We start from the raw sequence: 25559 nt of genomic DNA, 5'->3' as shown, positions 1-25559 counted from the left end.
GTTTTTTTATTTTTTACAGGAGATCGAGGGCATTGCATGGATTAAGAGAACAATAAAGATGGAAAACTGTGTTTATTGTTTTATTTCATTAAAATTATATTTTCTGCCTGTGTGTGTGTGTGTGTGTGTGTGTGTTTGTTTAACCCTTTACAAACTTTAGGATTAGTAATGGATAGGTATTATAATGACACCTCTCCATTACTAAGCCAGGCTTAATGTCACCTTACAATACAAAGGTGACATTATCCCCTTATTACACCATATGCTATCACTACACGGCAGTGGGAAGAGAGAGGCTAAGTGCGGGAATTGGCGCATCTTACAGATGCGCCTTTTCTGGGGTGGCTGGGGGCAGATGTTTTTAGCTGGGGGGGCCAATAACCATGGTCCCTTTCTAGGCTATTAATATCTACCCTCAGTCACTGACTTTCCCTCTCTGGCACAAAAAATTGCACGGGAGCCCATACCATTTTTTTCCGTGAAAATATTATTTTATTAAATACATAAAGGTCCCAAATTTTACACATACATACTACTAGCAGTATTAGACACTGACATCTATAAATCCAACTGTTCTGCATGTGTTTACTGTATGCAAACCATGTCTCCTATCCTGTCGGCTTCAGCATTGATTTTATAGAAGCCGACAAAAAAAAGTCCTATTCTATAGAATCAGGTTTTGGCACAAAAAAACGCAAAACCTGATACCTGTGTTTTTGCTGTCAATTTTCAGTGTTTTTTCACCACTCATTCATTTAAATAGGTGAAAAACGCTGAAAAAACATAAAAGAAGTGAAATGCTCTAGTGTGCAAAAAAAAAAACATGCAAAGCACCAAATCTTGATGGCAAAAAAAAAACTGTGTGTATGAGATTTCTGAAATCTCAGACTTTGCTGGTACTGTAAAATGCAGCTGAAAATTAGCATTAAAAAAACGCTGAAAAACCGCCTGGTGTGAACTTAGCCTTATAGATATGTAATAAATGTTTACAATCATCATGGCAAGCACGGTGCCCTGACTGTGATTATGACTGGGTCCAATAGACCTTCTAATCTGACCCCTAGGCTTTGTTCCCACGGCCTAAGGCTAGTTTCACACTAGCGTTTATTCCACGCAGCGCACGGCGCCGCTAAGCCCCGCCCCCTGCCGGCTCCCTGCCCGCCCCATCCGGTCATCGCCGCCTACTATCGCACATGGACGCTTGCGATCTGCGCACCCTATCTTTAGCATAGGGTGCGCAGATCGTGCGCTAGTAGAATTTTGGCGTGCGCTGTGCACTTTTGAAGGTGCGCCCGTGTGTGCCGAACGCAGCATGTTGCATTTCAGCGCGCTCGGCGCACCTTCAAAAGTGCGCAGTGCACGCCAAAATCCTACTATGCTAAAGATAGGGTGCGCAGATCGCAAGCGTCCATGTGCGATAGTAGGCGGCGATGACCGGATGGGGCAGGCAGGGAGCCGGCAGGGGGCGGGGCTTTGCAGCGCCGTGCGCTGCGTGGAATAAACGCTAGTGTGAAACTAGCCTAACATACTACTGCACTGTACGGTGACGTAGCAGCACATAGCGCCCCACCGTGGATGGTCGTGGGAATGAGATCTGTGGTGCCGGATTTTCTGCATGCAGATCCGCAATGTATTCACCATGTAATTGTCATATGTCCGTAAGATCGGTGCGGCTACTGTCCGTAAGACACCGGACCTCAGGCGGCCAGCACTAGGACCAATGTTATTCTGTGGGGCAGCTCAGAGTTTCCTCGTGCTGTTCTCTTCCATATTTCTGATCAGACTCCCCTATAGGAGTCGATGGGAGCCCACAGAAAGTCGCATCCGGCGCAGATCAGCTGTATGGTCTTCACGGATATATTCTTAACCCAGGAGACTGTATTGGTTCTGAGTATTTGTATATTCCCTGCTGCAGCAGATGACAGTTTATTGCTTTTTCTGCAGGCTTCCTAGCTTGTGTGAACGCAGCCTGATGGCTCTGCCGTGCCTGGCACCCTCAGGGCACATGTCACCTGACGTCAGCTGTGATGATGGATGCCTCCCCTGCACGCCTGTGACAGCGGACGTTCCAGGTACGGCATTGGCAGCCGGGCGGCGGGATGCGTCCTCCTCCAGGTGAGGGATGCTGCGGGGGAGTGCGGCAGACATGACCGATGCCGGCGGAGGCAGAGCACTGCTGCACCGGATCATCGCTCCCCCGGTAACAGGGCCAGGGATGGAGGCTCCGTGCGTGAACGGCAGCGGTGACTGCTCCCCGCTGGGCGCTGCGGAGGGCATCCCTCGGTACCTGGGGCTGCTGCTGATGCTGCTGCTGGACGTGGTGGCCGTGGCCGGCAATGTGGCCGTGGCGGCCGTCATCCTGAAGACCCCGAGGCTGCGGAAATTCCTCTTCGTGGTGCACCTGTGCCTCATAGACGCCCTGGCTGCCGTCACGGTGATGCCGCTGGGCATGGTGGCCAGCTGGGTGGCTCTCGGCGAGTCTCTGTGCCAAGCCTACATCTCCCTGGAGGTGTGCCTGAGCAGCGCGTCCATCCTCACCGTGTCCGCCATCCACATCGAGCGCTACTACTACATCGTCCACCCCCTGAGGTATGAGGTGAAGATGACCTTGGGCTTGGCCATCTCTGTGCTGGTGTTCATCTGGTTCCAGGCGTCGCTCACCTCCACGGTGCCCTTCCTGACCCAGCATGTGGGCAGTGCCAGCCTGGTGAATGCCACTCGCTGCTCCCTGCAGAGGAATGCCGGCGGGCACAAGAAAGTGTTTGTCACCTTCTTTGTGTTGGTCTACTTTGTGCTGCCCCTTGTTATTATACTGACAGTATACTGTAATGTCTTCAAAGTGGCCAGAATAGCTGCCATGCAGCATGGACCCATCCCCTCCTGGGCCGCAAGCCCTCGCCAGAGGTCCAACTCTACTGGAAGCCAAACCAACATTGTGCCGGGGAACCGGTCTCACCATGGGTCACCAGACAGGACCCTGGGAGGCGCGAAGGCAGCTTTTACCCTCATGATCATAGGCGGACAGTTTATTATGTGCTGGTTCCCTTATTTTGTGTACCACGTTCACAACGCCCTAGGAAATGGTTCCTACAAAGGTCCAGGCAGCAAGTGGGAGAACATAGTAAAATGGCTGGCCTACACTTCCTTTACGGTCAACCCTTTCTTTTATGGCTGTCTGAACAGGCAAATCCGAACCGAGCTCGCCCGAATCCCAAAATGTTTCCTAAAGCAGTCGCTGGATGAGCAGCTAGGCCTGTCCAGCCATGAGGGCTCTGTAGAGGAGAACTTCCTCCAGTTCCTCCAAAGAACTAGCTGTGTGGTCGAGAGAAGAAACAGTTTTCCTACGTCTTCTACTTCTAAGCTGCTTGTTCATCAAAGTACTTTGAGTTTTAGGATCCCGGGGCAAATTTTGGAAGAAACCCCAGAGTTGTTGGAACATGACCCAAGTGAAGGGTTTAGGAGTATGCAGATGTGTCCTAGGCAGGGGAACAATTTAGGGACAACGAAGTGACCATTGCTGCTGCTGACACAACCCACTGTTGGGTTGTTACATGGGCCCCACATCTTGTAAGATATCTGATTGATTTTGTCTTTCTTTTTGTAACCGGTGTAGATGAAATATTGGTAGATGATTAAGGAATCCTCAGTGTTTACTGTAAGGCTATGTGCCCACGTTAGCGTTTTTAAACGCTCAGGAAACGGGTCTCCTTCCCAGAAAACGTGCGTTTTTTCCCCGCACATTTTTTGCCGTGATTTTTGCATGTTTTTTGCGCAAAAACCGCGCGTTTTTGATGCGTTTTTTTCCGCGCATCTTTTTGGACTATAGGAAATAGCCAAAAACGCGGACCTAAGCGGAAATTAATGAACATGCTGCGATTTTTACCGCTAAGCGTTTCCTAAGCGGTAAAAAAACGCATCCACTGGCACAAAAAGGCCAAAATGCATTAAAATGAATGGGATGCTTCTTTTAAGCGTTTTTGATGCGGTTTGACCGAAAAATGCATCAAAACGCTTAAAAAAAATGCAACGTGGGCACACAGCCTAAAGGCACATGCACTTTTTACATGAAGTAGGGACAGATGGCGGCGTATGCCACTTTAAGTCATGGACTCAGCCAGAGGAATATCTGCGATGGGGTTTGTTCTAGGTGTGTTAGGCCAGGATCACACATGCGAGAAACACGGCCAAGTCTTGCATGTTAATACCCGGCACTGCCGCCGGCACTTGGATCGGAGCGTTCAGCTCCATGTATTGCTATGCGGCCGCACACTCCGCTCCTGAGTGCCGGCGGCAGTGCCGGGTATTAACATGCGAGACTTGGCCGTGTTTCTCGAATGTCTGACCCTGGCCTTAAAGGGACTCTCATCACAGAATGAATGTTCAAACCCAGTACAGGCGCTCCATGGCAGGGCCAAACCTTTATGTACGTTTATATACACCTTCCCACCTGCTTGGTTTCTATCTATCTCCACCCTTCTATGAGGCCACCGAGGTCAATCAAAGAGAGAAGTGCAGTTGGGAAGGTGTATATAAATGTTTGGCCGCGCCATGGGCCACCGAGCGGCATCACTTCGTTTGATCAGTCATTCTGTGTTGACGGGGTCCCTATAATGGAGAACTCAGTAGGGTTTTGTAACCCTGCCATACAGTATAATGACACCATAGATATTGCTAGGATATAACTTACCAACCTTTGTGCCAATGTTTGTGTTATGCCCATGGGCTGTGACGCTCCTTCTCAAGCTCTGAATAGATACGAAGCACAAAACAGCAATAAAAATTGCAACACAATAAAATGTACGGTGTGAGATCTTGATTGAGAAAAAAACAAAACAAACAAACAAAAAAAAAACTATGGAAGTGGGATGTATGGAGAGCCCAGCGTTCACATTAGTGTTACTGACTGGTAGAGTGAAGGGTTAATAAGTTATTTGCATTAGAAAAAGGGAGTCTTGTGAAGATTGTCCGAAAATGTGCAAATATTATATTAATCACTCTGAGAATATCTCACAGAAGCTTTATCAATAGGAGCACAGAACACTGGATGCAATCGATCTCGGAAGCCAGTGTTTATAGAGGACAGCCAGTACTTATAGGGGGCAGCCAGTACTTATAGGGGGCAGTCAGTGTTTATAAGGGGCAGCCAGTGTTTATAAGGGGCAGTCAGTACTTATCGGGGGCAGTCAGTGTTTATAGGGAGCAGCCAGTGTTTATAGGGGACCGCCAGTACTTATAGGGGGCAGCTAGTGTTTATAGGGGACAGCTAGTGTTTATAAGGGGCAGTCAGTACTTATTGGGGGCAGTCAGTGTTTATAGGGAGCAGCCAGTGTTTATAAGGGGCAGCCAGTGTTTATAAGGGGCAGCCAGTGTTTATAGGGAGCAGCCAGTGTTTATAGGGGACCACCAGTACTTATAGGGGGCAGCTAGTGTTTATAGGGAGCAGCCAGTGTTTATAGGGGGCAGCCAGTGTTTATAGGGGGCAGCCAGTGTTTATAAGGGGCAGCCAGTGTTTATAGGGAGCAGCCAGTGTTTATAGGGGACCACCAGTACTTATAGGGGGCAGCTAGTGTTTATAGGGAGCAGCCAGTGTTTATAGGGGGCAGCCAGTGTTTATAGGGGGCAGCCAGTGTTTATAAGGGGCAGCCAGTGTTTATAGGGAGCAGCCAGTGTTTATAGGGGACCACCAGTACTTATAGGGGGCAGCTAGTGTTTATAGGGAGCAGCCAGTGTTTATAGGGGGCAGCCAGTGTTTATAGGGGGCAGCCAGTGTTTATAGGGGGCAGCCAGTATTTATAGGGGGCAGGCAGTGTTTATAAGGGGCAGCCAGTACTTATCGGGGGAAGCCAGTGTTTATAGGGGGCAGCCAGTGTTTATAGGGAGCAGACAGTGTTTATAGGAAGCAGCCAGTATTTATAGGGGGCAGCCAGTGTTTATAAGGGGCAGTCAGTACTTATCGGGTTCAGCCAGTGTTTATAAGGGGTAGCCAGTGTTTATAGGGAGCAGCCAGTGTTTATAAGGGAGCAGCCAGTGTTTATAAGGGGTAGCCAGTGTTTATAGGGAGGAGCCAGTGTTTATAAGAGGCAGCCAGTGTTTATAGGGAGCAGCCAGTATTTATAAGGGGCAGCTAGTGTTTATAGGGGGCAGCCAGTGTTTATAGAGGACAGCCAGTGTTTATAACGGGCAGCCAGTGTTTATAGGGAGCAGCCAGTGTTTATAAGGGGTAGTCAGTGTTTATAAGGGGCAGTCAGTGTTTATAAGGGGCAGTCAGTGTTTATAGGGGACAGCCAGTGTTTATAAGAGGCAGCCAGTGTTTATAAGGAGCAGCCAGTATTTATAAGGGGCAGCTAGTGTTTATAGGGGGCAGCTAGTGTTTATAGGGAGCAGCCAGAGTTTATAGAGGACAGCCAGTTTTTATAAGGGGGAGCCAGTGTTTATAGGGAGCAGCCAGTGATTATAGGGAGCAGCCAGTATTTATAGAGGGCAGCCAGTGTTTATAGGGAGTAGCCAGTACTTATCGGGAGCAGCCAGTGTTTATAGGGAGCAGCCAGTGTTTATAAGGGGCAGTCAGTGTTTATAAGGGGCAGTCAGTGTTTATAAGGGGCAGTCAGTGTTTATAGGGGACAGCCAGTGTTTATAAGAGGCAGCCAGTGTTTATAAGGAGCAGCCAGTATTTATAAGGGGCAGCTAGTGTTTATAGGGGGCAGCTAGTGTTTATAGGGAGCAGCCAGAGTTTATAGAGGACAGCCAGTTTTTATAAGGGGGAGCCAGTGTTTATAGGGAGCAGCCAGTGATTATAGGGAGCAGCCAGTATTTATAGAGGGCAGCCAGTGTTTATAGGGAGTAGCCAGTACTTATCGGGAGCAGCCAGTGTTTATAGGGAGCAGCCAGTGTTTATAAGGGGCAGCCAGAGTTTATAGAGGACAGCCAGTGTTTATAAGGGGGAGCCAGTGTTTATAGGGAGCAGCCAGTATTTATAGAGGGCAGCCAGTGTTTATAAGGGGCAGCCAGTGTTTATAGGGGGCAGCTAGTATTTATAGGGGACAGCCAGTGTTTATAGAGGGCAGCCAGTGTTTATAGAGGGCAGCCAGTGTTTATAGGGAGCAGCCAGTACTTATCGGGAGCAGCCAGTGTTTATAGGGAGCAGCCAGTGTTTATAAGGGGCAGCCAGTGTTTATAAGGGGCAGCCAGTGTTTATAGGGGGCAGCCAGTGTTTATAGGGAGCAGCCAGTATTTATAAGGGGCAGCTAGTGTTTATAGGGAGCAGCCAGTGTTTATAAGGGGCAGCCAGTGTTTATAAGGGGCAGCTAGTGTTTATAGGGGGCAGCTAGTGTTTATAGGGAGCAGCCAGTGTTTTTAGAGGACAGCCAGTGTTTCTAAGGGGGAGCCAGTGTTTATAGGGAGCAGCCAGTGATTATAGGGAGCAGCCAGTATTTATAGAGGGCAGCCAGTGTTTATAGGGGGCAGCCAGTGTTTATAGGGGGCAGCCAGTGTTTATAGGGGGCAGCTAGTGTTTATAGGGAGCAGCCAGTATTTATAGGGGACAGCCAGTGTTTATAGAGGACAGCCAGTATATAGGGGGCAGCCAGTGTTTATAGGGGACAGCCAGTATTTAGAGGGCAGCCAGTGTTTATAGGGGGCAGCTAGTGTTTATAGGGAGCAGCTAGTGTTTATAGGGGGCCGCCAGTATTTATAGGGGACAGCCAGTACTTATCGGGAGCAGCCAGTGTTTATAGGGGCAGCCAAGTGTTTATAGGGGACAGCCAGTATTTATAGAGGGCAGCCAGTATTTATAGGGGACAGTCAGTATTTAAAGGGGCAGCAGCCAGTATTTATAGGGGACCGCCAGTATTTATAGGGAGCAGCCAGTATTTATAGTGGACAGCCAAGTGTTTATAGGGGACAGCCAGTATTTATAGGGGGCAGCCAGTATTTATAGGGGACAGCCAGTATTTATAGGGGGCAGCCAGTATTTATAGGGGACAGCCAGTATTTATAGGGAGCAGCCAGTGTTTATAGGGGACAGCCAGTATTTATAGGGAGCAGCCAGTGTTTATAGGGGGCAGACAGTGTTTATAGGGGACAGCCAAGTGTTTATAAGGGACAGCCAGTATTTATAGGGAGTAGCCAGTTTTTTTAGGGAGCAGCCAGTGTTTATAGGGGACAGACAGTATTTATAGGGAGCAGCCAGTGTTTATAGGGGGCAGTGTTTATAGGGGACAGCCAGTACTTATAGGGGCAGCCATTGTTTATAAGGAGCAGCCAGTGTTTCTAGGGGGCAGGCAGTATTTATAGGGAGCAGCAAGTATTTATAGGGGACAGCCAGTGTTTAAGGGGACAGCCAGTATTTATAGGGGGCAGCCAGTATTTATAGGGAGCAGCCAGTATTTATAGGAGGCAGCCAGTATTTATAGGCAGCAGGCAGTGTTTATAGGGGACAGCCAGTGTTTACAGGGGGCAGCCAGTATTTACAGGGGACAGCCAGTGTTTATAGGGAGCAGCCAGTATTTATAGGAGGCAGCCAGTATTTATAGGCAGCAGGCAGTGTTTATAGGGGACAGCCAGTGTTTACAGTGGACAGCCAGTATTTATAGGGGGCAGCCAGTATTTATAGGGGGCAGCCAGTGTTTATTGGGGCAGCCAGTATTTATAGAGGGCAGCCAGTGTTACTAGGGGACAGCCAGTGTTTCTAGGGGCAGCCAGTATTTATAGGGGACAGCCAGTGTTTCTAGGGACAGCCAGTATTTTTAGGGGCAGCCAGTGTTACTAGGGGGCAGCCAGTGTTACTAGGGGACAGCGAGTGTTACAGTGTTACTAGGGGACAGCCAGTGTTTCTAGGAGCAGCCAGCATTTCTAGGGGACAGTGTTTCTAGGGGACAGCCAGTATTTTTAGGGGCAGCCAGTATTTATAGGGGACAGCCAGTATTTATAGGGGACAGCCAGTATTTATAGGGGACAGCCAGTGTTTATAGGGAGTAGCCAGTATTTATAGGGACACATGAGTGACACAGAGGGTAAAAACGGACACATCAATGACATCGAGGGTAAAACCGGACACTGGGATGGACAGAGGGTAAAAATGGACACTGGGATGGCACAGAGGGTAAAACCGGACACTGGGATGGCACAGAGGGTAAAACCGGACACATGAATGACACACGAGGGTAAAACTGGACACTGGGATGACAGAGGGTAAAACCTGACACTGGGATGACACAGAGGGTAAAAACGGATACATGAATGACACGAGGGTAAAACCGGACACTGGGATGACACAGAGGGTAAATCCAGACACTGGGATAGCACAGAGGGTAAAAACGGACACATGAATGACACGAGGGTAAAACCGGACACTGGGATGGCACAGAGGGTAAAGCCGGACACTGGGATGACAAACTCATGACAGTGATACTGTTTATTTGTGTAGGTAAAATACTGATGTCTGAATGAGATCTATGCTGGGTTCACATTTGTTCAGTGTACTCTGCTGGACATAAATGCTCAAATTAAAAAAAAAACTGTATTCGCATATATGGTAGAATATCCATAGATTAACAAGGACAAGACTTTTATTTGTAATTCTTTTGAATTCGTTTTGTCAGGTTTATCTTGTATTTCAGGGTTCTTTTTGGACGTTAACAAAAAACAAGAAAAAAAAAAAAAAAAGTTGACTGTTTTTTTGTTCCCCCTCTCAAAAAAAAAAATTATTCAATACGTGGCAAACATGTTTCCTGTCTGTACCATTAGTAGCTGGTTGATAAAGGAATTAAAAACAAATGTACATAGAAGTAGATGGACAGATATGTCGAAATTCACACAGATGTGGTGTCACATATAGCACACGCTTGCATACGTTTTTAAACATATATATCTTGCACATATGTCTGCAAACGTAGAATTGTGATCCTAGCTGTGCTTGAACACTTATGCAGCAGAATAAACTAAGGCCGGTTTCACATTTGCACTTCAGGGCGCAGAGACTGCCTGCGCACGGCCGCGGCTAAGCCCCGCCCCCTGCCGCACCTCCGCCGGTAGCTCCGTCTCCGGGCGCATGACGCTGCATGCGTTCCCTATCTTTATCGCTGAGGACGCAGGCCGTGCGCAGTATGCGTTTGGCGGCGCCTGCGTCCTTTTGACGGTGCGCCGAGCGCAACCAAATTGCAACAGGTTGCGTTTGGTGCTGGTCGGCGCACCGTCAAAAGGACGCAAGCGCCGCAAAAACGCATACTGCGCACGCCCCTTGTCCTCTATGATAAACATAGGGGACGCAGGACGCGTCATGCACCCGGAGGCGGAGCTACCGGAGGAGCGGCAGGGGGCAGGGCTTAGCGGCGGCCGTGCGCAGGCCATCGCTGCGCCCTGAAGCGCAAATGTGAAACCGGCCTAAGCAAGTGATCGGCGTGGGAACACCTTGGCCATTTGTCGCAATGATTTTCATGAATAAGTGTTGGGAGGATGCAGGAGACAAATAGTGGTTATAATACAAGTCTACATACAACACTATGCTATCTGTACTTGCTGACATACTTTTGGTAGCAGGAAGTAAGAGATAGATGGTGTTAGGCATCTGGTTTCTGCGTCTGCTCTGCAGGAATCCAGAGCCTCACATTCTTCGGTCTCCTGCCGTCTACTGCAGAGATTACATTGCAGCAGACCGCTCCAGAGACTAAGTTCCTCTGTGCTCCTACTGGGCATGCTCATGAGACAATCTCCCATTGGAGATCGGGAGTCATGTGCCCAGGTCCTGCTCCAGATCTCATTGGTCCATCTTGGAGATCTGGAAGGTCCCGCACGGCTATAAAAAGTGTGCATGACCGTTCGGCCATGCACTAGTATAGACTTTTCAATGTGTGAATGGTGACTGACTCATTTGAAACCCCTTCCCTCTGATATTACGCATGTGGTTAGGGAATTAGTGCAGCAGTCAGCGCCAGTCAGTGGCAAGCCTTAGGCCACTCTGCACACCGCACCTCTACTCTAGTGTCCGACATTGCGCCTGCTTCCTAGCTTTGTCGACTAGCGGCCGTGCCCTACGCTGCGCTGCAGCCCTCCTTGGCGTCCGCAGTAGCGACGCCGCACACACGGTAGGTCTAGACGGACACGGCTCCTCTGCCTTTGGTCCTGCTCCTGTGACGAGATACTGCGTGTGCATTTCCCCGTGGTCTGTGACACTAACAGGCTCAGCGTTTTCGTATGTTTATGTTGCGGCGCCTCGGTGTGTGAACAGAGCCCGCTTTGCGCATTTCGGGTGAAGTCTAATCTGTGCGCATTATACCACCATATTGCTCGTCTGTCATTACCTAGCAGCGGTGTAACACCTACTGCACGGTGGAACCCAAGCGGCGAGCGCACTTTATTTTTATTTAGTGCGCTCCGCCGTTCCTAACAGATGGAACTGGTTTCGACGTCTGTGATTAAGGCTATGTGCACACGTAGCTTTAGGTGCTGCGGAATTGTCCGCGCGGATTTGAGAAAAGCCGCAAGTTAAAAGACCTGCGGTTTCACACCTCTACAATGGAGAAGGTGTGAAACCGCTGCGGATTCCGCACAAAGAATTGACAGGCTACGAATTTGAACCCGCGGAAAAATCTGCAGCATGTGCACAGTGTTTTTCAGGTTACCATTGAAAACAATGGTACTGTACAACGCAGCTAAATCTGCTGCGGACCCCCAGAGCCTGAAATGCTGCGAATCCGCAGCAGAATCCGCAACGTGTGCACATGGCCTTAAGGTCCGTATATGTATCTGGATGTAGGACAGTTTTAGACAATCCTAGTATGGGTGTCATTTGGGCGTAACTGCAGCTTCTAGTATCTGAGCTCACAGCATGACAGATACCTACGCAGCTGTCAGTTCAGGCCCTTGAACCTGCAGTCGGGTCAGGACGTGCCTATATGCTTGTTTGTAACTAGCCGAAGCCTAGGTTCCTATCTCTTTGCCCTCGTTGGCCAATAAAGCACTCCAGATGCCGTTTTGCTATTTTGTCCATTTTCTGAGGTTTTGTTACAAGCTCTTCTAGTCCAGCAAACTGGCCTTAAAAAGGCATTATATCACCTAAAGGTTCATCCATTCGCAGTTCATCTGATATTAGTGAACAAAGACATCCTTATTCTAAAAGAAACCTTGGTCCCCCCAATCCCTGGAAAGGTTACAGCTTTCAAAAAATAGTAGGACAATTATAAAATCATAAAAAACCACACATACAAAGGCAAAATTTATTTTGTACATAATGTCAGTGAATTTTCCAGGTAGATTCCATATGGGTTCCCCATAACACTGGATCACACAAATGTCTATTTAATACATTTAGGTTTCTCCCAGTTTGTATTATACTCTACTCAGAGGCCATATTTCTTCTTTAGTGTTGCATAAGTATTATCTGTCATCTTTGCTTTTTCTATGAAGGAAAATAAGGAGCGGACATCTGTGAAGAAAATACAAGAGGTAAATCAAATCATTATTCTCAAATAGGAAACATGCTGAGTCCGTTATTCCATGATTTTTTTTTAAGCCGGAGGCACTTTTAAAATGCTATTTTGAATGTAGTTCAAAAACATGCAAAACACAAGCCGCGGAGACACCATCATAATTTTACCGTTGACAGAAAAGGCTGATGATATGCTCATGTCAATATTCCAAACTGCATCAGACGTATGACCCATGGATAGTACTGCATTCACAGCATCACGTCTAAGGGTGGTTTCACATTAGCGCTTTTTAAGCGCACGCACGGCCGGGGGTAGCTCCGCCGTGCGCGCCAAAATCCGAAAAGTTTGATTTTGGCGCGCACGGCGCACCGTCATAAGTGCGCAGCGCAGGTCAAAGCGCAACTAGCGCACGGCCTGCGCACGATCTGCGCACCCTATGCTAAAGATAGGGTGCGCCGATCGCAGGCGCCGCTGTGCGCTAGGAGACGGCGCTACAAGCAAGGGGCGGGCACGCCGGGCAGAGAGCCGGCTCGGGGGCGGAGCTACCCCCGGCCGTGCGTGCGCTTAAAAAGCGCTAATGTGAAACCACCCTAAGAGGTTGGGTTGAGTAGGGGGGCTCCCTTTATAACCCCACCAGTACCTCTGCAATGCAGCTACAAGGTGCTTATGGATTTCACTATGACCCAGCGGTGTCTGTCTTTTAAAGTGTGTGTAAAAGTGCGGTCGACCACAGTTTTGTGTACCTCTGAAAAGTGCCCAGAGAGAGTTCAGAGTAACTGCTGCTGCCTCGTTTTAGTGATTGGAAACTACTGCTTGGGCGCACTGCAGGGCTCGGAACAGGAGCATAGTTTGACTTTTGTAATGCAAAATTGGCTGGAATAGAGAGCGGATGCAATCTCACATTTGCAGAGCCTAAATAGTGGAAACCCCCACAAGTCACCCCATTTTGGAAACTACACCCCTCAAGGAATCTAGAAGTGTGGGGAGTACCTTGAACCCACAGGTACTTCACAGAATGTTATAACAAACTGTGAAAATGAAAAAAAAAATACATTTTTCCCACAAAAATATTGCTTTAGCTCCATATTTTTCATTTTCACAAGGGTCATAGGAGAAAATGGACCATACAATTTGTTCTGAAATTCCTCCTGAGCATGCTGATATCCCCATATGTGGTGTAAAACTACTGTTTGGGTGCACAGCAGGGCTCAGAAGGGAGGGAGCACCAATAGAATTGTGGAGTGCAATTTTGGTTGGAATAGAATGTACATGTCATATTTGAAGAGATAATGACATGCTAAAGCAGCAGAAACCCACACAAGTGATCCCATTTTGGAAATAACACCTCTTGAGGAATTCATCTAAGGGTATTTTGAGCATTTTAACCCCAATGTAATACACATAATTGTATAACACTTGGCTGAGTCAATGAAAAATTAACATTTGTTTTACACTATAATGTTAATTTGGCCCCAATGTTTACAATTTTCAAAAGGAATAATAAGAGAAAATGAATGGTGCAATTTGTTATGCAATTTCTCCTGAGTACACAAATACTCCATATGTGTTCCAAAACTACTTTTGAGGCACAGTGCAAAGCTCAGAAGGGAAGGAGCACCAGTTGGGCTCTGAGTGTACTCTACAAATGTCCTAGAAGTGACCAGAAGATGTTATTCACACTTGATTCAAAATATTTCAAGTCTGAAAATTACTAATTTGTCCTGTTAGATTCTAAATATTCAGTTTTCTTTCACTTGATGATTTGTGGTTTGTGTCTGTCCAGTGTTTATCTGGTGTATATCTTGAATAGTAATGCCTGTTGTGGTCTCTTGCTAATTGCTTATTCAACAAGGCAAAATGGTCCTACATTCCAGCACACACTTCCATTATATCCAGATCTGGTTTAAAGAGAGAACAGGGGCTGGGGCACATGTGAAATTTACTCTATGTCCAAAATTTTCAAAGCGTCTCACCAGTTAAACATGGCAAGCAGATAGGACAGGAGACAGGTAATCTATGCCAGTTATTCAAACAACCATGCTCCTTGTTCAATTGTACTACATCATCTAATTTCCAAATCTCTTTGCTTCATATATTTTCTAGCTGCTGTTTCCTTTCACCTCTACTGCCCTTTGACATATTCTAGTTTCTATTAGCGATTAGCGAATGTGCTCAGATAAGGTGTTATCCGAACATGCTCATATGCTAACCGAGTGTCTTCGGCATGCTCGATAAGTATGTTCGAGTCCCTGTGCCTGTTCATCTCGCGGCTGTTCGACAGCCACTAAATACATGCAATGATTGCCTGTCAAACAGCAGCAGGGACGAATACATTAATCGAACACACGGAAGACACTCAGCACCTGAGCATGCCCGGATAACACCTTATCCGAGCACGTTCACTCATCACTAGTCTCTATACATCAGCCCCGCTCTCCTCCCCTCTCCCTTGTACAACTCTGAAGCCCTGTTGACATTTCTCAATCACACAAAACCATCCACTACCACCATACAGTGCACAAAATACTCACACAAATCATTGAACCACCTGTTCTTTCGCTTCCATCTCCTTCACTTAGTCGCTGGCGACATCTCTCAACCCTGAGCCTCCATACACTACTATATCCAACTCATCATGCAGCACACAGAAACCCTGCCAATCTTATAAACATTCAGTGCATGCCTACCCCTGTCCCTTTTAATTCTGCCATTTGGAACACATCGTCAGTGTGCAATAAACTCCTCTACATCCCAGATTTATTCCTTACAAATTCATATAAATCTTCTGGATCTCACTGAAATCTAGATCCTGCAGTCCGACACCACCGCCATGGCTGCTCTCTTGTATGGTGAGCTACAGTTTTCACATACCCACAGACCTGAGAGTAGAAAAAGGTGGAGGTGTTGGTATGCTGTCATCCAAATGTCTTTTCCAGTTCATCCCCCCTGGTTCCCTCACTTATGTTTCCTTCATTCGAAGTCCACAATGTTACAAACCCTTCTCCCTGCTGTGTATCGCCCTCCAGAGTCCTCCATTCAGTTTTTGGATCACTTTGCCACTTGGCTACCACCCTCCTTTCTTGTGCTATTTCCACTCTCATGGTGGATTTTAACATCCCAATTGATGAGACGCTCTCCCCATCTGCCTCTAATCTTCTTTCTCCGACTTACTCCTTTGGCCTTTCACAGCTTACTAACTCTCCTACACATGAAGACTGGAATACTCACAACTCTGCTCGCTGCATGACTTTACCAACTATCCTCTCTCACTCTCTGACCACAACCTTCTTTACTTCTATGTCAAGAACTGTCTCAACACCCAAGAGACCCTCACTTACCACACAACCACACGCATAAATCTACATGCCATTAATACCCAGCAGCTTATGGACAATCTACAGATATCTTTAGCTCCCATCTCTTCCCTCTTCTTTCTAGACTCAGCATTGTCACATTATAACAATACATTTCAGAGTGCCATGCATGAAGCAGCACTTACAAAACACAGAACGACCCATCATAAATGGCAGCCGTGGCACACGATGAAAACAAGTTTTCTCCAGTGCTGCTCAAGGTATGCCGAGCGTCCGTGGAAAAAAAAAATCACTTTCAGCAGAAGAAATCATCAACTATAAGTTCAAGCTCAAAACTCATAACTTTGCTCTCCATCTGGCAAAACAAGTCTACTTTACCATCCTCTGTGAAAAATGAGGATGAATGAACTCATGGAGATCAACATCCAACACTGCGGAGACATCATCACATGTTTCTCAACGTAGTGATTCTAGAGCAATGCCCCCATCCCTTATGGGAAATATGCAAAAACATGCAAAACACAAGCCGCGGAGACACCATCACATGTTTCTCAAAGCAAGCAATGACTAGCCAGGTCTTTCCCCGGGAAGGAACAACCACGGGAAGGGCAGTCTCCAATGAAGGAAACCACCTATGCCAAAACATGGTATCCATCCACAGACAGCTGTTTCGGGGTATTGCCCCTCATCAGTGTGGAGTAGGAAACTGGCTAGTAGGAGCAATGCCTAGTAAAAGACTGAAAAATGAGGATGAATGAACTCAGCAGTCTGTGGACAGAAAAAGTGACCAGACTCCTTGCTTCTTCTCGCCCTGCAACAGTGACCATTAGGGTGACCGGATCTCATATGGGGGGGAAAAAATGTCAGAATCTTGTTCGTCTGGACCCCACAAAACGATTCCCCTTTCCAGATATTGAGAGAGCCAAAATCTGTGCTACTGAGCAATTTATTAGCCATTAACAACTTTTCATTGTCTGTAATGGTGGGATCAAAAAACGATAATCCCACCAACTCTGCATTCAAATACCACAAATGGTTCGAAAATTTGGTCAGGGCTATTTCTGCAATGTTGTTGTCACATTCTTTATAGTCTAACAGACTATGCAAAATACCTAAATCTTAAAATACCTCAATTTGGATTTTTTCAAACTTTGATCGACGAGCGGCACGGGTTAACGTCGTTTGATCGAGCTCAAATTTTGGCTATCTCAATATCTGGAAAGGGGAATCGTTTTGTGGGGTCCAGACGGACAAAATTCCGACCGATTTTTTGCGGTCACCCTAGTGACCATATTCCCTCACATCTCTTCATTTCCACTCCCCAGCTGTCACTACCCACCTCTCTTTCTTTGGGCATCTTTCCCTCTTTGTTCAAATATGCCATCATAACCGCTTTACTTAAATAGCCATCACTGTACCAGAACTGCACTCCTAACAAGAGAGGTCTTTAATCTTTCTTTCATCGCTAAACTCATCGAATGCTTGGTCCACTCCCGTCTCATCCGCTATCTCTCAGATAACTCACTTCTCGACCCTTTACAATCTGGTTTCAGCTCTTCACACTCTACTGAAACTGCCTTTGCTAAAGTCTCTAATGACCTACCTACAGAAAAATCCAATGGTCTCTACTTCTTTCTGATTCTCCTCGATCTCTCTGCAGCATTTCACACTGTGGATCACCAGCTAATCCTCACTATGCTCTGTTCTATCGCCCTCAAGAACACCGTTATCTCCTGGTTCTCCTTCTATCTCTCTGACCGCTCCTTCATGGCATCTTTACTCTGGGGGTTCCTCAAGGGTCAGTCTTAGGGTCCCCTCCTCTTCTCTCTATACACTGCCCCTTATTGGGCAAACAATCAGCAGATTTGGTTTCCAGCATCATCTCTATGCTGCTGATATCCAACTATACATCTCTTCACCTGATATCACCCCCACTTTAATACGCAATACCAGGGATTGTCTGCCTGCTGTCTCTAACATCATGTGCTCTATCGGAAACTGAATCTCTACAAAACAGAACTCCTTGTGATTCCTTTATCTACTATCCTACCTATACCAGACTTTGCAATTTCCTTAGGTGGTACAACCATAACTCCCAAGCAGCATGCTTGTTGTCTTAGGGCCATATATGACATAGAACTTTTCTTTATTCCCCATATCCACTCATTCACTTGTCTCACTTGCATCTTAAAAATATCTCTAGAATCCGACCTGTTCTCACCTTTGAAACTGCAAAAACTCTTACTGTCACTTAAATTCACTCTCATCTGGAATACTGCAACTCTTTTGTGATCGGTCTTCCCTCTGACCAAACTCTCTGCTTTCCAATCCATCCTGAATGCAGCAACTAGAGTCGTATATTTACTGGTTACTACAGAATATAATGCAAACTCATCTCTCACCCACAAAACTCTCCAAAGTTCTGCACCGTCCTATATCTCATGCCTCATTTCTGTCTATCATTCTTCCCGTGCTGTCTGTTGTGCAACTGGTCATCATCTAACACGAACATCCTCCATAATCTGAACCTCACACCTCTGTCTTCAAGATTTCTCTTATGCTGCGCCAGTTTTCTGAAATGCACTACCCAAAATGATCCGACTAATATCAAGCCCCCATGTTTTGAAACATGATTTAAAAACACATCTGTTTAGACAAGCCTATCACCTCAACTCATCGTGAAGGGGCATAAAAATTAAACGTATGAAAATATTTTCGCAAAAAAATATTGACCTAAATTTACCACTAATATACAGTACAACGTGTCACAAAAAAAAAAAAAAAAAAAAAAAAACACATTCTCAGAATCAGTGGGATCCATGGAAGTGTTCCAGAGTTATTACCTCAAAGTGACAGTGGTCAGAATTGTAAAATTTGGCCTGGTCAGGAAGGTGAAAACAGGCTTGGGGGTGAAGGGATTAATGGAAGATTTATTATGGTAAAGCTTTTCAATCAAAAACTTAATTTTATTTGTCAAGTATCTGGAGCTGCAAGATCCAAGTGCAGAGGAAAATGAGAAACTCCAGCTGCCTCGCTCCTTTTCCCTCCACTACGAGCTAAACAAAGCTTCCGTAATTGCTTTTAGACAGCATAGATGAGTCTCTAAGCTTTGTTCCTAAGGCACCTGTAATAAAATGTAATCTGAAAGCAAACCAGGAAGCAAGTGCACTATTTTTTGTGTCTGTTGCACAATCTCATGAGAAATGAAGCAGTTATCAATTCAATCAATAGGCTGTCCATGTAGCACAGACATTAGGGATCCTCTTTATAGCCACTCTAGGAACGTTGTAAAAGACGAGGATCATGGAAATATGGGTTTACCAAACCGAACAATTCCTTTGAAGGCAATCTCAGCAGGTTTGTGCTATGTAATCTGACAGCAGCATGATGTATAGACAGAGATCCCAATTCCAGCGATGTAGTTTACAGTCTACAGCAGTTGTGATAGAATCACTGCTTTCTCTGCTGCAGATCTAGCAGAGCTCAGAATGTTGAGTCCTGTATAACCCCCGCCGACAACACTGACAGCATTCGGTGTACAATATATATTGACTGAAAGCAGCTAATCAGTGGTGGGGGCGGGGTGGGATCAAGAGGCATGGGACACCTAGTCATTTAGTGATAATCTCCTGCTGATAAAACACAGATTTTTTTGAAACGGCAAAATGAAGCCTGTTAAGTGACACACTGCTGGAATCAGGGGATCTGCCCCTACATCCTGCTTCTCTCAGATTACATAGAATAGCATAAACCTGCTTAGATTCCATTTAAGACTGCAAAATAGAGTGCTAGAGTTGGAACCCAAGGAAAAACAGGATTTTTGGGTTGCTTACCGTAAAATCTGTTTCTCGGAGCCTTCATTGGGGGACACAGAGACCATGGGTGTATGCTGCTGCCACTAGGAGGCTGACACTATGCACAAAAAAAAAGGTTAGCTCCTCCTCCGCAGTATACACCCCACCAACCGGCAGGAATTTCCTCAGTTAGTGAGAAAGCAGTAGGAGAAGTAACAGAATAGATTGAAACAGAACAGACAACTCAACTGTACATAACCAACAACATAAGAACAGGAGTTGTAGAACATGGGATGGTGCTGTGTCCCCCAATGAAGGCTCCGAGAAACAGATTTTACGGTAAGCAACCCAAAAATCCTGTTTTCTCGTTCGCCTTATTGGGGGACACAGAGACCATGGGACGTCCCAAAGCAGTCTCTGGGGTGGGAAACAAACTTCCATCAGGCCAGTGGACTCACCACCGCTGTCTGCAGGATCCTTCTACCTAGGCTGGCCTCCGCCGAAGCGTAGGTGTGGACCTTCTAGAATGTCACAAACGTGTGAACAGATGACCAGGTTGCAGCTTTGCAAAGTTGCAGCGCGGAAGCTCTGTGGCGCACCGCCCAGGAGGCACCCACTGCCCGGGTAGAGTGAGCTCTAATTCCCTGAGGGGCCACTTGATGCTTGATCCGGTAGGCCTCCAAAATTGCCAACCTGATCCAGCGAGCAATAGTAGCTTTGGAGGCTGGCTGACCTTTCCGCGCCCCATCTGGAATGATGAAAAGAGAGTCTGACTCCCTCAAACGAGTCGTTCTAGCTAGGTAGACCTTCTTTGCCCTGACCAAGTCCAGCTTGTTCAAGGAGCGCTCCCGAGGGTGAGTTGGACCCGGACAAAGGACGGGAGAACAATATCCTCATCCAGATGGAAAGTGGACACCACCTTAGGAAGGAAAGAAGGCGGAGTCCGTAGAACTACCTTGTCCTGGTGGAGCACCAAGAAAAGGGAACGACAAGAAATGGCTGCCAATTCCGACACGCGCCGGATGGAGGTGACGGCTACTAGGAAGGCTACTTTCCATGAAAGGATAGGGAAACTTCCCTGAGAGGTTCAAAGGGAGGACCTTGCAGAACCTCGAGAACCAGATTAAGATCCAATGGATGTACGGGCGCACGGTAGGAGGAGCCGCATGAGCCACTCCCTGAAGGAAGGTCTTGACCTGAGGACGGGAGGCCAGTGTGTTCTGGAACAAAATGGATAGCGCCGAGAGTTGACCTTTTAAAGAGCTGAGGGCAAGGCCCGCATCAAGGCCTGCCTGAAGAAACGCCAGAACAGAAAGGGGAGAAAATGACATGGGCGGAATGTTATTGGCCTCACACCAAGTGAAATAGGCTTTCTGGCCCAGATCATGGTATGAATAACCTGATCGCTTCAAAACCTTGGACTCAATAGCCACGCCGTCAAATTGGGCTGCCGAGAATTGAGGTGGCAAATCGGGCCCTGAGACCGCAGATCTTCCCTGTCTGGAACCTTCCAGGAGGAGTCCGCGAGAAGGTTGACGATGTCCGCGAACCAGGACCTTCTGGGCCATTTCGGGGCGATGAGGATGACTGGACTTCCTTCTGCTTTGATTTTCTTCAACAGCTTGGGAAGAAGGGGAAGGGGAGGGAACAGGTAGGCGAGCTCGAACTAAGACCCAGGAATGGTCAGAGCATCGGCGCCCCTGGCGAGAGGATCTCGAGCCCTGGATACAAACTGTGGGACTTTCCTGTTGAGGCGAGACGCCAGCAGGTCAACGTCCGGAGTTCCTGAACGACGGCAAAGCTGATGAAATACATCCGGATGTAAGGACCACTCTCCCGCCGCGGGACCCCCGCGGCTGAGAAAATCGGCGGCCCAGTTGTCCATGCCGGGAATGTGCACCGCGGATATTGGTGGAACTGAAAACTCTGCCGAGTGAAGAATTTTGAACACTTCCGCTAGGGCTGAGGCACTCAGTGTCCCCCCCTGGTGGTTGATATCTGCCACAGCTGTGGCAGTCTGTCTGAATATGGATTGGCAGGCCCCTGAGAAGTCTCTCCCAGTGAACGAGAGACAGATAGATCGCCCGTATCTCGATGACGTTGATCGGCAGAGCTGTCTCTATTCGACCACTGACCCTGAACAGTGTGATTGCGAAATATTGCCCCCCCAGCCGAGGAGGATGGCATCCGTTGTCACAATCTGCCAGTGAATGAGAAGGAATGACCGTCCTAGGGCAATGAGAGGTGACGTCCGCCACCAAATGAGGGACTGCCTGACCTGGTATGAAAGGCGAATTGGACGATCCAGGGAAAGAACAGACCTGTTCCACCGAGACAGGATGGCCTGTTGGAGGGGTCTGGAGTGAAATTGAGCAAAGGGAATCGCTTCTGTCAACGCCACCATCCTTCCTAGAACTTTCATGGTTGTCCGGACAGATGGAAGTCGTGTGATCTGCAGCGACCGTACATCTCGCTGCAGAGAAACTATCTTCTCCTCTGGGAGAAAAACCGTCGATCGACGAGTGTCGAACCATAGGCCCAGAAACACCAGACGTTGTGTCGGAACAAGGCAGGACTTCTTTTTGTTGACGAGCCACCCAAAATTGGACAGGGTGTAGAGGACGATGGTAAGATTTTGGCGAGCCTGGTGAAAAGACGGAGCTTTGATCAGAATGTCGTCGAGGTACGGAAAAAGAACGAGACCTCTCATCCTCAACAAGGCCATCAACGCCGCCATGATCTTTGTAAAAACTCTGGGTGCGGTGGCGAGACCGAAACGGCAGTGCAACGAACTGGTAGTGGTCCTGGTGAATCGCAAAACGCAGGAATCTCTGATGCCCGGGAAAGATGGGAACATGTAGATAGGCATCTTGAATGTCTATTGAACACATGAACTCCTGCGCCTCCATGGAAGCGATTACCGACCGAAGAGACTCCATCCTGAAATGACGCAATCGGACCCTGTTGTTCAGTAACTTGAGATCCAGGATGGGACGAACTGCACCATCTTTTTTCCACACTACAAACAGGTTTGAATAAAACCCTGTGAAACGTTCTGATTCGGGAGCGGACAAAATCACCCCGGAACTGAGGAGAGAGGTGATGGATGCGAAGAAACCCGGACTAAGGCAGGGTCTTTTGGATGGACTCGAAGAAACGATCCCGGGGACGAGAAACAAACTATCTTGTATCCTGGGGATACAACTTCCCTGACCCAAGCGTCCTCTACCGAGGCAAGCCAGACGTCTCTGTAGAAAAGGAGTCGACCGCCCAGTTGGGAAGGACCCTCAGGACTTCCTTGATAGTCATGCTGCTGTGGACTGACCAGATCTGGACCTGGAGGATCTGCCCTGGGATGAGTGAGATCGCCAGGAGGGAGTGGGTCTGAAGGAGACCTTCTTTCTATCCTGGCGTGCCTGCGGCCTCTGTTGGTAGACCGAAAGGGCCGAAACTGACGCCTTAGCGGAGGCCTACAAGGCTTGGACTGAGGAAGGAGGGAACTTGTGCCTCCAGTGGTGTCCCTAATAATCTGGTCCAGCTGGGATCCAAAGAGACGCGCTCCCTGAAAAGGCAGATTGGTAAGGGACTCTTTGAAGACAAATCCGCCTGCCAAGCCTTGAGCCAAATTGTACGCCGGATTGTCATCACGTTGCTGGATGTCTGAGCCGCCCAAGACGCGGCATCCAAGGAGGCAGAGAGCAGATAATCCCCTGCATGGGAGATCTGGTTAGCCAGTTTGGCCGATTGCTCCGGTTGGGCTTTATCTAGGATGCCCTTGCGGAGATCCTCCTCCCAAGTAGCTATGGCCTTTGCTACCCAAGATGAGGCAAAGGCTGGGCTTAGCGCCGCCGCAGCCGCTTCGAATACTGACTTTGCTAGGGATTCTATAATTCTGCCATTAGAATCCTTTAGCGACGTCACACCTGAAATCGGAAGGACCGTGTTGATAAGATAGTCTGGACACGGGAGCGTCTACAGAGGGGGAAGCCGACCAGTTGTCGGTGAGCTATTTTGAAAATGGATAGAGCACGCCGAGACGCTTCCCTCTTTGAAAGCGTCTGGTCGGATTTTCTCTCTCTCCCTGGTAAGCATCTTGCCAAACTCAGAGTGGGAGGTGAAGACTCTGGAAGGTGTTACTGCCCGTCTGAACGAAACCTCCTGATCCGAGCGTTTCGCAGGGGAGTCTGTATTTCGAAGGTGTGGTTAATCGCAGCAATGAGGTTCTGTACCGAAACCTTCATGTCCGCATCCTGGTCCGAATCCAGCTCTAAAATCTCTTCGGATGACGCATTCGAGAACGCTTCACCTGACTCGGGTGAGGAGGCACGGGAAGGCGACTGCTGGGAAGGACAATGTGGAGAGACCAGGCCAGGAGAGGATTCCGGCCGGAGATCCTGCCTGGGTCTTTTGCGGCTTCTGCTGGCTGGCTCAGATAGAACCCCTTGCGACCTGCTGGACCTTGCGGAAGTGTCCAGGGGCAACTTATCAAGAATGGCCACTAGGGACAGACACCCTGGTGAGGTCCGCCACTGATTGTGATAAAGAGGCTTAGCCAGGAATGGGGGGGGGTTCACACTCACGTGGCGCAATAGATGGTTCCTGGACGGCATCGGGCTGAATTGCAGTCTAAACCGAGGGGAATGGGAAAGTTATCTGTGCTGGCGGATGGGCACGTTCCGGGAGAAAGAACCCCGAGGAGATGCCGGAAGGTTGAGGGAAAGAAGGCAGAGGAGGGTGTCAGTCTGCAGTTGCAGAGCTACTCACAGTCCGGTGGCCCGAAAGGCGATGTGCCCAGCTCGTCTGAGATGCATGGCCGCAGTAGAGGATAACGAGGAACCCCTTTCCGCTGCCCGGTGTCTTCCAAGGCGTCCGGCTGACAGGCTGCAAAGATGGCGGCAGCCTGAGGTAAAAGGAAAGCGCGGTTAAGGAGAGAAGAAGAAGAAGGGCGGAGCTAGCCGCCTGACCCAGAGAGAAGACCGCCCGCTGCCCAGCTACAGACTAGGAGGGTGGGTGGTCCTAGAACGGGCGGGAGAGCAGCCCGCCTATAACAGAGGGCGGGGGGCGTGGCCGCGACGGCCGAGTAGGCCCGAAATGAAGCCGGGGACTAAATTAGTATCGGCGGCCGCCTGCCAGCGCGGGGCTGCGCGGAAGTCCTGCAGCGCTGCCACGGCCACCCAAGAAGAAACCGCCGCCCGAAAAAAGCCCTCAGGATAGAATGAGGAGGGCGGCGGGTGGGGGGGACAAGGCCCGCGCCGCAGCCGGGGCCTGGCATGTGGCGCAACAGAAAGTGCGGCGGCTGCCGGGAGGCGCAGGCAGCTGAGGACCCTGCGGCACTGCCCTGTGCCGCTCCGAAGAATCCTCCAGTGGTGTCTTCAATAAAGGTACCTTGTAAATCCAACGCTGTCTGAGTCTATTTTCCCAGTGTCCGCGCCTCGTCCGACCGACAGGCTCTGGTAGGCGAGTGGGTGGGAGGCGGGGGAGCAAGGACCATCCATATAGCTGGCACGCACCTGTGCAAAGCTCCTGGTCCTGCTGCGGAGAGCTATGAGGATACGGGGTGGCAGTACACGCCGTACTCATAGTCTCTTGTGGGACTACAGATGTGACTATTCACTCTGTATCCCTCCGGGACCCTGAAAAGGAACGACGCACACCGAGGTAGATATGGGTCTAATGAAAGACCCGTGTCCACCTCCTACTGACACTAAGCTAAACTGAGGAAATTCCTGCCGGTTGGTGGGGTGTATACTGCGGAGGAGGAGCTAACCTTTTTTTTTGTGCATAGTGTCAGCCTCCTAGTGGCAGCAGCATACACCCATGGTCTCTGTGTCCCCCAATAAGGCGAACGAGAAATCTGTTCCATATCTTCATTTAACCCCCTGTATCTGAACCCATTTTAATAATTTGTAGCTATTATTAATAGTCTGAATAAGTATCACATATGTCCGGTCTTAGGTGGTTACTCTTGACGCTACATGCAGAGGAACTGGGACTGAACAGGATTTAAATATTGAGGGATTGGGTAT

General features: G+C 48.3%; 2 protein-coding genes across 2 annotated transcripts in view; one reads left to right on the top strand and one right to left on the bottom strand.

The window, feature by feature from the left end:
• The first annotated feature begins 1913 nt into the window (after positions 1-1913).
• LOC141058085 (G-protein coupled receptor 61-like) lies at positions 1914-4796 on the top strand. The gene has a single exon (XM_073554234.1). It carries the CDS (start codon positions 2123-2125, stop codon positions 3509-3511), a length of 1389 nt encoding a protein of 462 aa, XP_073410335.1. The 5' UTR covers positions 1914-2122; the 3' UTR covers positions 3512-4796.
• Positions 4797-12198: 7402 nt separating this feature from the next.
• RPAP3 (RNA polymerase II associated protein 3) overlaps positions 12199-25559 on the bottom strand; it is a 97841-nt gene continuing 84480 nt past the window's right edge. Inside the window, exon 13 of the mRNA XM_073554233.1 lies at positions 12199-12421. Within this exon, the coding sequence (XP_073410334.1) occupies positions 12336-12421 (86 nt within the window). The 3' untranslated portion in view covers positions 12199-12335. The remainder of the gene's footprint in view (positions 12422-25559) is intronic.

This window comes from Dendrobates tinctorius, unplaced genomic scaffold (genome assembly GCF_039654945.1).
Source record: "Dendrobates tinctorius isolate UK_male_01 unplaced genomic scaffold, ASM3965494v1 ptg000209l, whole genome shotgun sequence".
NCBI classification, from domain to species: Eukaryota; Metazoa; Chordata; class Amphibia; order Anura; family Dendrobatidae; genus Dendrobates; species Dendrobates tinctorius.
The sequence above is the reverse complement of the archived record's forward strand: the minus strand, read 5'-3'. Positions and strand labels throughout refer to the sequence as shown.